The sequence below is a fragment of the Schistocerca piceifrons genome, chromosome 11, assembly GCF_021461385.2.
Source record: "Schistocerca piceifrons isolate TAMUIC-IGC-003096 chromosome 11, iqSchPice1.1, whole genome shotgun sequence".
Lineage (NCBI taxonomy): Eukaryota > Metazoa > Arthropoda > Insecta > Orthoptera > Acrididae > Schistocerca > Schistocerca piceifrons.
The window spans coordinates 139,406,871-139,420,012 of NC_060148.1; the positions used below are offsets into that span (position 1 = coordinate 139,406,871).

General features: G+C 45.1%; 1 protein-coding gene across 1 annotated transcript in view; it reads left to right on the plus strand.

Moving 5' to 3' along the window:
- LOC124720404 overlaps window positions 1-13,142 on the plus strand; it is a 120,125-nt gene that overhangs the window by 49,529 nt on the left and 57,454 nt on the right. The window contains exon 3 of the mRNA XM_047245741.1: window positions 5,181-5,339. Coding sequence (XP_047101697.1) covers window positions 5,181-5,339 — 159 coding nt within the window. The remainder of the gene's footprint in view (window positions 1-5,180; window positions 5,340-13,142) is intronic.

Sequence of the window (13,142 nt, forward strand, 5' to 3'; positions counted from 1 at the left end):
TCACTGTTCAAAGTGCCGTCAGTCCGAACAAGAGATGACCGAGACGTGTAACCAATGGCACCCCATACCATCACGCCGGGTGATATTCCAGTATGGCGATGACGAATACACGCTTCCGATGTGCGTTCACCACGATGTCGCCAAACACGGATGCGACCATCATGATGCTGTAAACAGAACCTGGATTCATCCGAAAAAATGACGTTTTGCTATTCGTGCACCCAGGTTCGTCGTTGCGTACACCAGGCGCTCCTGTCTGTGATGCATCCTCAAGGGTAACCGCAGGCACGGCCTCCGAGCTGATAGTCGATGCTGCTGCAAACGTCGTCGAACTGTTCGTGCAGTTGGTTGTTGTCTTGCAAATGTCCCCATCTGTTGACTCAGGAATCGAGACGTGGCTGCACGATCCGTTACAACCGGCGGATAAGATGCCTGTCATCTCGACTGCTAGTGATACGAGGCCGTTGGGATCCAGCACGGCCTTCCGTATTACCCTCCTGAATCCACCGATTCCATATTCTGCTAACAGTCATTGGATCTCGACCAACACGAGCAGCAATGTCGCAATACGATAAATCGTAATCACGATAGGCTACAATCCGACCTTTATAAAAGTCGGAAACGTGATGGTAGGCATTTCTCCTCCTTACACGAGGCACCACAACAACGTTTCACCAGGCAACGCCGGTCAGCTGCTGTTTGCGTATGAGAAATCGGTTGGAAACTTTCCTCATGTCAGCACGTTGTAGGTGTCGCCACCGGCGCCAACCTTGTGTAAACGCTTTGAAAAGCTAATCATTTGCCTGTCACAGCATCTTCTTCCTGTCGGTTAAATTTCGCGTCTGTAGCACGTCATCTTCGTGGTGTAGCAATTTTAATGGCCAGTAGTGTACTTAACAATGCAATCTCTAACCAGTGAAGTGTATGTATTTCCAAGACGGTTTAAAAGTCCTGTAACAATGAAATTCGATGTATTTCGAAGAAAACAAAAAATAAGTGGTCAAGGAAAGGAGAAAACGTATTTAAAATTAAAAGAGACATATTAGACATGTTACATGAGCAACATACTTTACATCCATGTTCAGAAATAAAACAGAATACCTTAAACGACTGGAGATACAACGTTTCATATTCACAGCACATGTACATTAGTACGTTCTGCAGAAGTGGGCTGGTCGGTGTGGCTGAGCGGTTCTAGGCGCTACAGTCTGGAACCGCGCGACCGCTACGGTCGCAGGTTCGAATCCTGCCTCGGGTATGGATGTGTGTGATGTCCTTAGGTCAGTTAGGTTTAAGTAGTTCTAAGTTCTAGGGGACTGATGACCTAAGATGTTAAGTCCCATAGTGCACAGAGCCATTTGAACCATTTTTTTGCAGAAGTGGTAAGCATTTGAACAATGTCCGCCCGGGAGTTTGAGGTCAACATCGACATCACGGCGAAACACCACATACCGGTAACATGCGCCTGTTGCTCTCGTTGTCGCTGCAAACCGAAGATAATGGGTCAGTGTGACTCGAGCAGTGGTGCAGGATGGCTAAGAGGCTTATGCGCGTAGTGTACCGTCAAATGAGTGAGTTTGAAAGAGGGTGTATTACTGGCATGAGAGAATGTGATGCGTCCATCGGGGAAATTGCTGCTCTTGTGGCACCAAGTGTCTCGGCAGTGCAACGGGTGTGTGCAGAATGGTTCACGGAAGGCCGCAGAACACCACGAGATGGGCCAGGTCACGCAATCCAGCCAACTCCCTGATAAGATAGACGCGTCATCCAAATGGCATTCCAGGACAGATTTGTGTGCTCTTCGGCTGTGCCGCAACAGTGGAATAGTGTAACACACCGTACACTGTCAGGGGTGACAGTCCGTCGCCGTTTGTTTTGTTACGGCACGGGTTACACTTGCGCGTCGTCCACTTCTCCACGTGCCATTGACGAACGTGTATAAACATGCTAGACAGCAATGGTGTATGGAAAGACGTCACTGGGGACAGGAATAGCGTCATATAGTGTTTTCCGCCGAATCCAGGTTCTGTTCGTTTGAAAACGATGCCCTCATTTCGGTTCACCATACACAGGGGGAGCGGCGTCACAGTGACTGCATTCGCACGAGGCATACAGCTCCAGTTCGAGGCCTTATGGTGTCGCGTGCCGTTGGGTACAACCACAAACCACATTTGGTGCATGTCCAGGGTATAACACCACAACTCTCTGTGTGGTCATACGTTTTCTACGTGTTTTACGATGTATTATTAGTTGTGCTGCATATTATTCTTGTAAATATGTTGTCAAGTTGCAAATGTTCTTTGTTATTTTAGAAACATAATACGCATGGAATGTTAAGATTTTGTAAATAGACACGCTGGCCTAGTCAGGGAAAAGCTACTGTCAAAGAGCGTAATAAGTTGTAAATGCATTATCGCTGGGCGTGTGAGCGCGCCAAAAAGAAGGAGAAGTTGGGAGTTGCGAGGAGACGATTGGTGTCGTCGCTTGTGTGTATTCGCCGGTGTGGCTATGCAAAAGCGCGGAGGCAAAAAATCTGTTTCCCAAGTGCGGAGCAGTGAAAACTGAAATGGTTGTTTTGGCGGATGTTTAATATGGGCAAGCTATGTGTATGGCATTTATTGGGCACAGCGCAAATGCAGCAAGAGTAATTCGCATAACATCAAGAGTACTGTGGGCCCTTGTTATTGGCTATGGTATGGCAAGAAGATCAACCTGTGCCCTATTTTACCGCTGAATGAAGCCGCTCGACAAACCAACGGCATCATAAAGTGAAGTAGACCTAGACTTTTTATAACTATAAGTGTAACAGGCTGACCAGCGTACTTGGAATTTTATTGCTTATATAACACTGTTTTCGTGCATATTGTCACATAAATAATTTTCATACGTCGTTATCCAAGTATCACAGTACCCATCGTATCCCTTTGTACGAACCGAGATAGTCAGAAAATGAACTGAAAACGAAGTTAACATAATTTATTAGATTATCAAAACTTTTGGACAATTATGTAATAATGAAATATTTGGCTGTAGTATGACTAATGTCAGAAACAGAATGATGCAGAAGCCATTATTAATTAATTTGCTGAAAATAGAGTAACTTTCATAATCAAAAATTTCTAGTAAAACTTTACTTAATGTGGACACTGAATTTCACTGTCAAAGCGTAGTTTCTAATTTATACCTTGTGGCACAATTTACAACAGTCCTTACCAATGAGTAAATTCACGCAATCTTCCCGCTTGCTACAATTACAACAGTCAGTATTACGGTGAGTGACGTAACAAAAGTTTCTATCCACAGCCAATAGACAATCGTACTGTAATTGATTCTTACCCAAGACTGCTCAAAGTTCAGTTTCTATTTAATTATTCGTGTTGTGGTGAGAAATTGACGACCGTTGCTTATTTTCATTAATGACATACTTTGAAAACCTTTTTTCCAAATTTCCCACTAACTACTGTTTATTAAAAATTAGTTTACGTAACAAAAACATATAAAATTAACCGAACTTTGTGTATAATCGTCATTGCTAAAGTACTGAGCAGTGGCGATTCGGTTATAACTTCATCTACTTCTCTCGGTTTTATATTATTCTGTGGAGTAAATACCTTTTCGCCACAGATTAGGGTCATAACGAAAAGTCTGATTAGACGTAGAGACAGGAGTGAGTCAAGGGCACTGTGACCAGTGTGACCTACGTGAATTACATCCCGCGGCCTGTAGCCATACCCTTTGTGCACAACACCCCAGATGCTGCTTTCCAGTATGACAATGCACGACCGCACTCTGCTGCACGAACACGTGCCTTTTTGGTGGCAGTGCTGTGAACCAATGCCAACCACCACAGATGAACTTTGGAACCAGGCGAATACAGCATGATGCCTATACCACAGGACGCCATTCGCGGGTTAAGCGTGTCGATGCCATCACGCATGGAAGAAGGAATCAGGCCCCATCGTAGTCCCTGTGGCTACTAGGCAACAGGATGCATGCTGAACCGACGTGACTGAAGTGGTAATCATCTATGCAGGTCATATTAATTAATGTGAATGTGAATGTACTTTCTCTAGTCGTTCAAGGTGTTCTGTTTATTCTGATCATGAGAATGTTTTAATGGCAACTTAAATATTTTGTTTGGAGAACACTTTCTATCCCAAAGCAAACTTTTTCACACAGGGATTCTCAAAATTGATATATTTGTCTGTAATGCAGATCATGTTGGTATCGTTACTGTACACTATTACTCTATTTCGTATTACTACACTACAGTCTGCCCCCAGTATCTGAGTGGTCAGCGTGACAAAGTGTCAGTCCTAAAGGCCTGGGTTCGATTCCCAGCTGGGTCGGAGATTTTCTCGCTCAGGGAGTGGATGTTGTGTTGTGCTAACCATCATCATTTCTTCCCCATCGACGCGCAAGTCGCCGAAGTGGCATCAAATCGAAAGAGTTGCACCCAGCGAACGGTCTGCCTGACGGGAGGCCCTAGTCACACGAAATTTATTTTACTACAGTACAATAATGCTTAACTTTAGTTAGTCTATTTTATTTCACTTAAATAAAGTGTCTGTCTTAGCTTCGTTCTGTATACTAGTTGACTCATATCTGTTGGACACAATGAATTCCGTTCGTGGGTCTTAATATAACACGAGGAAGCAGTCTGTTACCATTTCTCGTAGGTATTTACCACGGTGAAGCAACCCTATCAGTCATCTTCTAATGTAGTTGGATGTCAATAGATTTTTCTCTTCGGCAGCTAACAAATGTTCAAGTCAGCTGACGAAAGGCTCTGAATGATTGACAAGTATTCCTTTACAGAGTGAAATACGTTTTCCTTCCAACTTAGTTTGGATATCTGAGAATTATCTATTACATATCTCCTTTCTGAAGAATGTCTGCAGACAACGGAAACTGCACAATAGTAGACACCTTTCCGTGTCTTGGTTTAAGAAAGTATAATCGAAATGGAAATCTTTTCTCTTCGCTTAGAGATTGATACAACAATTTCTTTAAACCTACTATTTTCTTTCTCCCTGTACGCAATCTGGCGTGCTTTCGAAAGAGCTGAAAATGTTTGCACTTGATCCCATTTAATTTCCTCTAAAATTGTCTGCAAGTGAACTGCACTGAGAAAGTTTTCGTGAACAGTTCTCTGATGATTTTCTGTGGTGTCGTTGCAGATGGAGATCACCGTTTACAAGTGGGGCAGTACTGGTGGATGGCTTAAATTTTACGACCTGACCTTCACCAAGCCATTCGACTACTTGCTGGCTAACTTCCCGGCCGTCTTTGAGTACATCTGGTACCCCATGGGCATCAACAAGAAGCCTGTGCCTGCGGCAAGTATCCAATCACGACTCTGGACGGAGCGTATCTTCAGAAGCGTGAATGACAAACTGCATGCAAAACATCCATTAAAGTGATACTTAGAAGGCTGCTATTCATACTGGAACATCTAGAACAGCTCCATATAGTTTTATTTAATGTCATGCTTTGTGAAACTCGTTTACGATGACTTTGAGGAACGGCAATAAGAAAAGGAATATGTTCGAAATTAATCAGTTTGACGCCTTTCTGGTGTTAAGCACCTCTCCTACAAATTATCAGATCCTAAAATTGAAACTGGAGGCAGACGCTAATGTGTAAGCAAAACGTTGTCAGTTTGAACTAGAGATGAGATATGAACAGAGAAAAACACATTACTCGCACCAGCTGAAGTTTACGGATACTTTCTTGCATGGAATGTAATAAAACTCCTTTCGTGAGAGTTTAGTTTAATTACTTTCATGTTCTGTGCACTGTAATTTCGACCTCTGACTACGATGTGGAGAGAGTCACTTTTGCAGCTGTAATGCATGTTCTCGCCGAGAAACAAGACAACTTGCTGACCATTTGTGCTGTTGTCTTAACTGTCTCAATACACTTTTTTGTATTGTATATCTCGCACGATCTCTCTAAAACAACATGAGTGCCCACGTACACAAACACACACACACACACATACACACACACACACACACACACACACACAAGGATTATTAACAAGTAGATACAATTTCAGACAGAGTTTGATGTTAATTTTATTTAGCATCGAATTCCTTTCTGTAGTATACTATGGATTAGTGGTGGGTAGGGTAAGTCAATTCTCCTTGTATAACTGAATTTATGAAGGGTGCTGTTGTTTCTGAACGTGATTTATTACGGAAAAAAACTTAATAAGGTAATAAATGTGCTCTGAGTCTTGTGTTGGTGTGCCGAAATCAACCGTAGAAAGAACCTCCTCCGAGATGGCCTCTTTTCCTGAGAATACGTATCACGTATGTCTGGGAAACGCCTTTCTATAATACCACTGGTCGTGTTCTTCTTGACAATTGTGCACGATCTTGTTCAGCAAGACTGAAGACTTCTTTTCTTTACCCATAAGAAGATTTTAAGGACTTTTTTTATTGGAATGTCAACAATTTGTTACCTGAAGACAGCACTGTGATGTCATGAAACCAGTCGCGATTAGTAAACCATTTTGACGCATCTTCTGCCGTTTTCATCGTTCGAAATGCATCATTACAGCTGTTGCTACCCCTCATACCAAGTGATTTGTAACGTGTTATACTACCTACAGAAAAGGGCCCTCATTAAATTGTCCACCTACAATGTATGAATAGTTACCCACAAAAGATTTAATTTAACGTTACCTGACGTCATGTCAAGAAGACGCTAATACAGCCCCGGATCTACGATATTTTGGGACCAGAGCCAAGACGTGACAGTGGCGGCTTCCCGCCCCGCACCCTCCCCCTCGAGAGTTTGAGATAGACAGCCAGAAATTTTAAAAAAAATCGAATTTTCAAAAATATGTTCATTTCGTAACGCACATCTTTCTCAAGAGTATGATATATAAAACATACATATTCGGCGAAATGTAAAACACCTTATTTGGTCTGAAGTGTGCCACAGTGCAGTGCCACAACTTCATCGCAATAAAGACAAGAGAGAAGCAAGACACTACACATTTCATCAATCCTTAGGTCCCAGCATTTTTCTCTCTTATCTCGCTACAGCTTTCACGGCGTGCTTTCCTTTCTGCGAAAGAATCTACATATATAAAAAAAAAAAAATTGCATCACCTTCGGTTCCCAGAGTTCCGGAACCTGTACAGAAAATTGGAATAGAGATCAACAAAAACATCATTTCCGTCCTTTTTATTGCTCATGAAAACCATACATTGCATCACCATACAACGAGACCTTCAGAGGTGGTGGTCCGGACTGCTGTACACACCGATACCTGTAATACCCAGCAGCCTGTCCACTTGCATTGATGCATGCCTGTATTCTTCGTGGCATACTATCCACAAGGATAGGCAATCTTGGTCCAGATTGTCCCACTCCTCAACGGTGATTCGGTGTAAATCCCTCAGAGTGGTTGGTGTGTGACGTCGTTCATAAACAGCACTTTTCAATCTATCCCAGGCATGTTCGATGGGGTTCATGTCGTTATCCTGAAGGAAGTCATTCACAAGATGTGCACGATGGGGGCGCGAATTGACGTTGATGAAGACGAATGCCTCGCCAACATGCTACGGATTTGGTTGCGCTATCGGTCGGAGAAAGGCATTCAAGTATTGTACAGCCGTTAGGGCGCATTCCATGACCATCAGCGGCGTACGTCGGTCCCACATAATGCCACGCCAAAACAGCAGGGGACCTCCACCTTGCTGCACTCGCTGGACAGCGTATCTAAGGCATTCAGCGTGACCAGGCTGCCTCCAAACACGTCTCTGGCGATTGTCTGGTTGAAGGCATATGCGACACTCATCGGTGAAGAGAACGTGACGCCAGTACTGAGCTGTCCATTTGGCATGTTGTTGGGCCCATCTGTGCCGCATTGCATGGTGTTGTGGTTGCAAAGATGGACCTCGCCATGGACGTCAGGAGTGAAGTTGCGCATCATGCAGCCTGTTGCGCACAGTTTGAGTCGTAATACAACGTCCTGTGGCTGCACGAAAAGCATTATTCAACATGGTGGCGTTGCTTTCCTCCGAGCCATAATCCGGAGGGAGAAGTCATCGACTGCAGTAGCAGCCCTTGGGCGGCCTGAGCGAGGCATGTCATCGACAGTTCGTCTGTACATCCTCCATGTCCGAACAGCATCGCTTTAGTTCACTCCGAGACGCCTGGACACTTGCCTTCCTGGTACAAAGTAATGATGTGGACGCGATCTAACCGCGGTATTGCCCGTCTAGGCATGGCTGAACTACAGACAACACGAGCCGTTTACCTCCTTCCTGGTGGAATGGCTGTAACTTATCGGCTATCGGACCCCTTCCTTCTAATAGGCGTTGCCCATGCATGGTTGTTTACATCTTTGGGAGGGTTTAGTGACAGTTGTGAACAGTCAGAGGGACTGTGTCTGTGATACAATAGCCACAGCCAACGCTTAACTTCAGGAATTCTGGGAACCGGGCTGATGCAAAACATTTTTTGATATGTGTATTACGCCATCAAAGTTGGTGAAACATTTTGCTACATGAAAAATTAAAATGGTGTTGCCTAACACTGAAAAAGCTGTTAATACGAGTAGTACCCAAGACTGGCGGGGTTTCTCGATTTGATTACGTCTATTTTGTCACTGTCTGCTAGATAAAACGAAATACGCCTTTTTAATATTGAAGCAGTTGTAACACTCGCCAAATAGGCGCGACTGCTTTGGCACAAATGGTTATGTTTATCTACCTTATTTATATAAATAACACGACAGAATATAACTCACAAAGTACGAATATCAAATGCCTATTATGCTTACTACAAGCAAAAATTTTATGTTAGGAGTTTCACTTTTCGTTCATAAGCTCCAATTTCTCAAGCATGAGATCGAGAAGTAGTAGTAGTACGAAATTTTTGTGTTCTTCCATATAATTTGTGTGACGTTCTCGTTTTTTCTCCTTACTCGTTCTAACAAGCAATCTTACCATCCCTATTTCTGTAACTATTCCTGCCATTGTCAAACCCAGCCAGTATCACCTGTTTAGTTATCCCGCGTCCATTCTCCGGTTAGGCGTTTTTTACATGTTGGTAAAAAGCATTTTCCGCGCTATTCCGAGAATAGAATTACGCTACTGCTAACCGGAGACTGTGCAACTGGCCCTTAGTAGTGTAGCAATCTAACAAAAATTTGCTCTCAAAATTTCATTTTCTTGGATACATCGGGGAAATAATATGTAATTTTCTTTACCTGATGTTGCTGTTAGTCGCTTATTTCCACTCTGGTTGTCTGAATCTATGGACTTCGCTAAATGTTACAATAAGGCTCATCATTTGCACACCTAATCAACCACATAAAAAACAGCGATTGGTATTCACCCGTTCTCGTTTATTGGGATCGGCTCATACAGGCACATCCTCTTTTGTCTGCGGGAAAGTTATTAACCTCTGGATGCGACGGGGTTTCCCTGGCAGAGACATCGCGTACTCTATGCACGCATTGAGTCAACTTATGATACGTTCAGAAATGAACTTAGAATGTTCGAAAATCAATAAGGATATGTTTCAGAATCATATGAATAATCGACACGTGGGCTGTCGCTTTGTAAAACAAGATTTTTTCTTCAATAATACGAATTTGGCGCCCCTTGAAATTGCCGTCCTGGACAAATAACCCAGGGGAAATGTTCGCAAACGATTGTCACTGACGTCCGTTCTGTGTGATGTGTGACGCCTTCTTGTTGGAATCAGACATCCCCAACACACATTTCTTTAAGTTCTGGAAGAGTAGCTGTCTGAATCATCTGGTCATAACGCTCAAAAGAGACCGTAACTGCCCTACCATTCTCTTCGAAAAACCATGGGCCAATAATGTCAGTTTTTGATAATGCCCACCAGACAGTCACACGTTCCGTAGGCATGGGCTCCTCGTGAAGTTCTTGGGTTTTCGTGCCACTCCAGTATGGCATGTGTTGTTTATTCACGCATCCAGGGAAACGAAAATGTGCCTCGACGCTGGAGGAGACGAGGCTGTCACGAGGCAAGTTTTAGATCAAGACTTCACAAGCGGTTTTCTGTGAAGCGAGAATGTGTGTCGTAAGAGTGTACACTAGTCTCAGTGTGTATGCTAGAGTTTTTAAGCCCTCGTGGAGATTTCGCCTAGCTGTGCGATCAGGAACAGCAGGAGCAGCTGCACGTTTCCGCGCTCGTAGCCTGGGGGAGTTGAAAATGGCCAGTTGTTGAAGATCCTGGTTTCTTTCCCTGTATCCACAAACACGTACACCGACACAACAATCGATTTTCGATCAGGAACGCAACCTGCAGGCGAGATATTAAACCATTCGCTGAACCCTCACTAGGCTGTGATGACAGAATGGCCATTGGAAAAGAATGATATTGCAGTGCCTGTATAGTTCAGAAGTAGGACGCGATGTTCTTAAGGACGAGCACTCTTGCGTGACTAACGAACGTTGCATCGTGCTTCTGAACGACACAGGCTTTTCCTTTTTTTCCTTTATTGTTATTTTGACACCTTATACAAAGGTAGGCCGGCAGCGGCAATACTACGTCGCTCTTCGGCCATAGGTAATACATTTATTACAAGTGGAGACATCGAAAAACGAAACAACACCGCGCATAGACACCAGTAGACACACAAATTTAAAAATACATGAAGTCGGTCACAAGTGCAGCACTCTGGCACTAACAGAGACGACAGAAACGGCGCACGTGAATGAAGGAACACAAATGATGAGCACTGAATCACTAACACGATGGTACACACAAAACACTGGCGACGATCTCCGGCGCGCGAATGTTCACTTGACGTGTACGAGTCCGGGGACCTGCCAAAAGGGGAAAAGGTGGGGGAGGAGGGAGAGGGGAGGGTGGAGATACCAGTGGCAGAGGAGATGGGAGGGGGGAAACAAGGTAGGGGGTAGGGGAAGCCTGGGGAGGGGAGAGGGGCAGGAAGGGAGGAAGGAGAGAAGGGAGATAGGGTGCCCTCAGGAGAAAAACACAGGGTGTGGAAGGGTAGGATCAAAGTTGGTAGGAGGGTTAGATGCAGGGGATGAGGGCATCACCAGGGAGGGGGAGTTGGTGGAAGCCACCTTGGGTGAAGGTATGGAGAGTGGAGAGATAGGGAGCAGGTGGGATGTGGGAATACAGGCACAGCAGTGGACGGGGGTGGGGAAGGATGGGAGAGACAAGCAGGTGAGGGGGAACAAGTTTACGGGAGGTGTAGAGGATCCGTATCGGTTAGAGGAAAAAGAGGAGGTGCAGGAACGGAATAAGCTCATACAGGATCCGCATGGGGGAGGGGAGATGGATGCGATGGGCGAGGCAGAGCACATGGCGTTCTAGGATTTGAAGGGATTTCTGAAAGGTTGGAGGGGCGTAGCAGAAGATAGGGCAGATGAGGGATTTCTAGGTGTGGAGGATGGTGTAGGGGGCCAGACCCCATGTGCGGCCAGAAAGGAGCTTCAGGAGATGGAGGCGGGAGCGTGCCTCAGCTTGGATTGTCCAGAGATTGGGGTCCATGAGAGGTGATGACCAAGGCCGACGACAAGGTAATTGAGGGTGGGGGTGACGGTGATAGGACAGCCATAAATGGTGATATAGAAGTCGAGGAGACGGAAGGAAGGGGTGGTTTTGCCTACAATGATCGCCTGCGTCTTCGAAGGATTGATCTTGAGCAACCACTGGTTGCACCAAATGGTGAACCGGTCAAGATGGGATTGGAGAAGGTGTTGGGAGCAGTGCAGGGTGGGGGCGAGGGCAAGGAAGGGGGTGTCATTGGCGTACTTGAGAAGGTGGAAAAGGGTTGGAGTCAGTGGCATGTCTGCTGTATACAGATGGTAGAGAAGAGGGGAGAGGACGGAACCTTGGGGCACACCGGCGGAAGCGTGGAAGGTGCAGGAATCTGTGTTATGGATGCTGACATAGTAAGGACGTTGGGAAAGAAAGGACCCTATCAGACAGACATAGTTGTCAGGAAGAGTGAATGTTTGGAACTTGAAGAGGAGACCAGAATGCCATACACGGTGGTAAGCACGCTCAAGGTCGAGGGAGAGGAAGATGGTGGACTGGCGGGAGTTGAGCTGTTCGGAGAGGAGATGAGTGAGGTGAATGAGAAGGTCATCGGCAGAGAAGGACGGTCGAAAGCCACGATGGGTAGTGGGAAGGAGGCGGTGCTGGCGGAGATGCTGGTGGATGTGTCGGGTAAGGACGGATTCCAGGACCTTGCTGCTGATATGGTTGCTGATATGCTGCTGATATGGTTGCACTAACATGCTGCTGATATGGTTGCACTAACGGTCCGAGGATGGCATTCACATATCGTACAGCCGTTACAGCGCCTTCCATGATCACCAGCGGCGTACGTTGGCCCCACATAATGCCGTCTAAAATCAGCAGGGAACCTCCACTTTGCTGCACTCGCTGGTGTGTCTAAGGCATTCAGCCTGACTGGGCTGCCTCTAAACACGTCTCTGGCGATTATCTGGTTGAACGCATATGCGACACTCATCAGTGAAGAGAACGTGACGCAGTCCTGAGCGATCCATTCGGCATGTTGTTGGGCCCATCTGTACCACGCTGCATCTACATCTATATCTACATGGATACTCTGCAAATCACATTTAAGTGCATGGCAGAGGTTTCATGGAACCACCTTCATAATTCTCTATTATTACGTTGGTGATTGGAATTTTGTGAGAAGATTCCGTCGCAACGAAAAACGCTTTCTTTTAATGATGTGCAGCTCAAATCCTGAATCATTTCAGGGACACTCTCTCCCATAATTCACCATAATACGAAACGTGCTACCGTACTTTGAGCTTTTTCGATGTACTGCGTCAGTCCTATCTGGTACGGATCCCACACCGTGCAGCAGTATTTTATGAGAGGACGGACAAGTGTAGTGTAGGCAGTCTCCTTACTAGTTCTGTTACATTTTCTAAGTGTCCTGCCAATAATATGTAGTCTTTGGTTAGCCTTCCCCACAACATTTTCTATGTGTTCCTTCCAATTTTAGTTGTTCGTAATTGAAATTCCTAGGTACTTAGTTGAATTTACAAATATTAGATAAGTCTGATTTATCGTGTACCAAAGTTTAACGAATTCCTTTTAGCACTCATGTGGATGACCTCACACTTTTCGCTA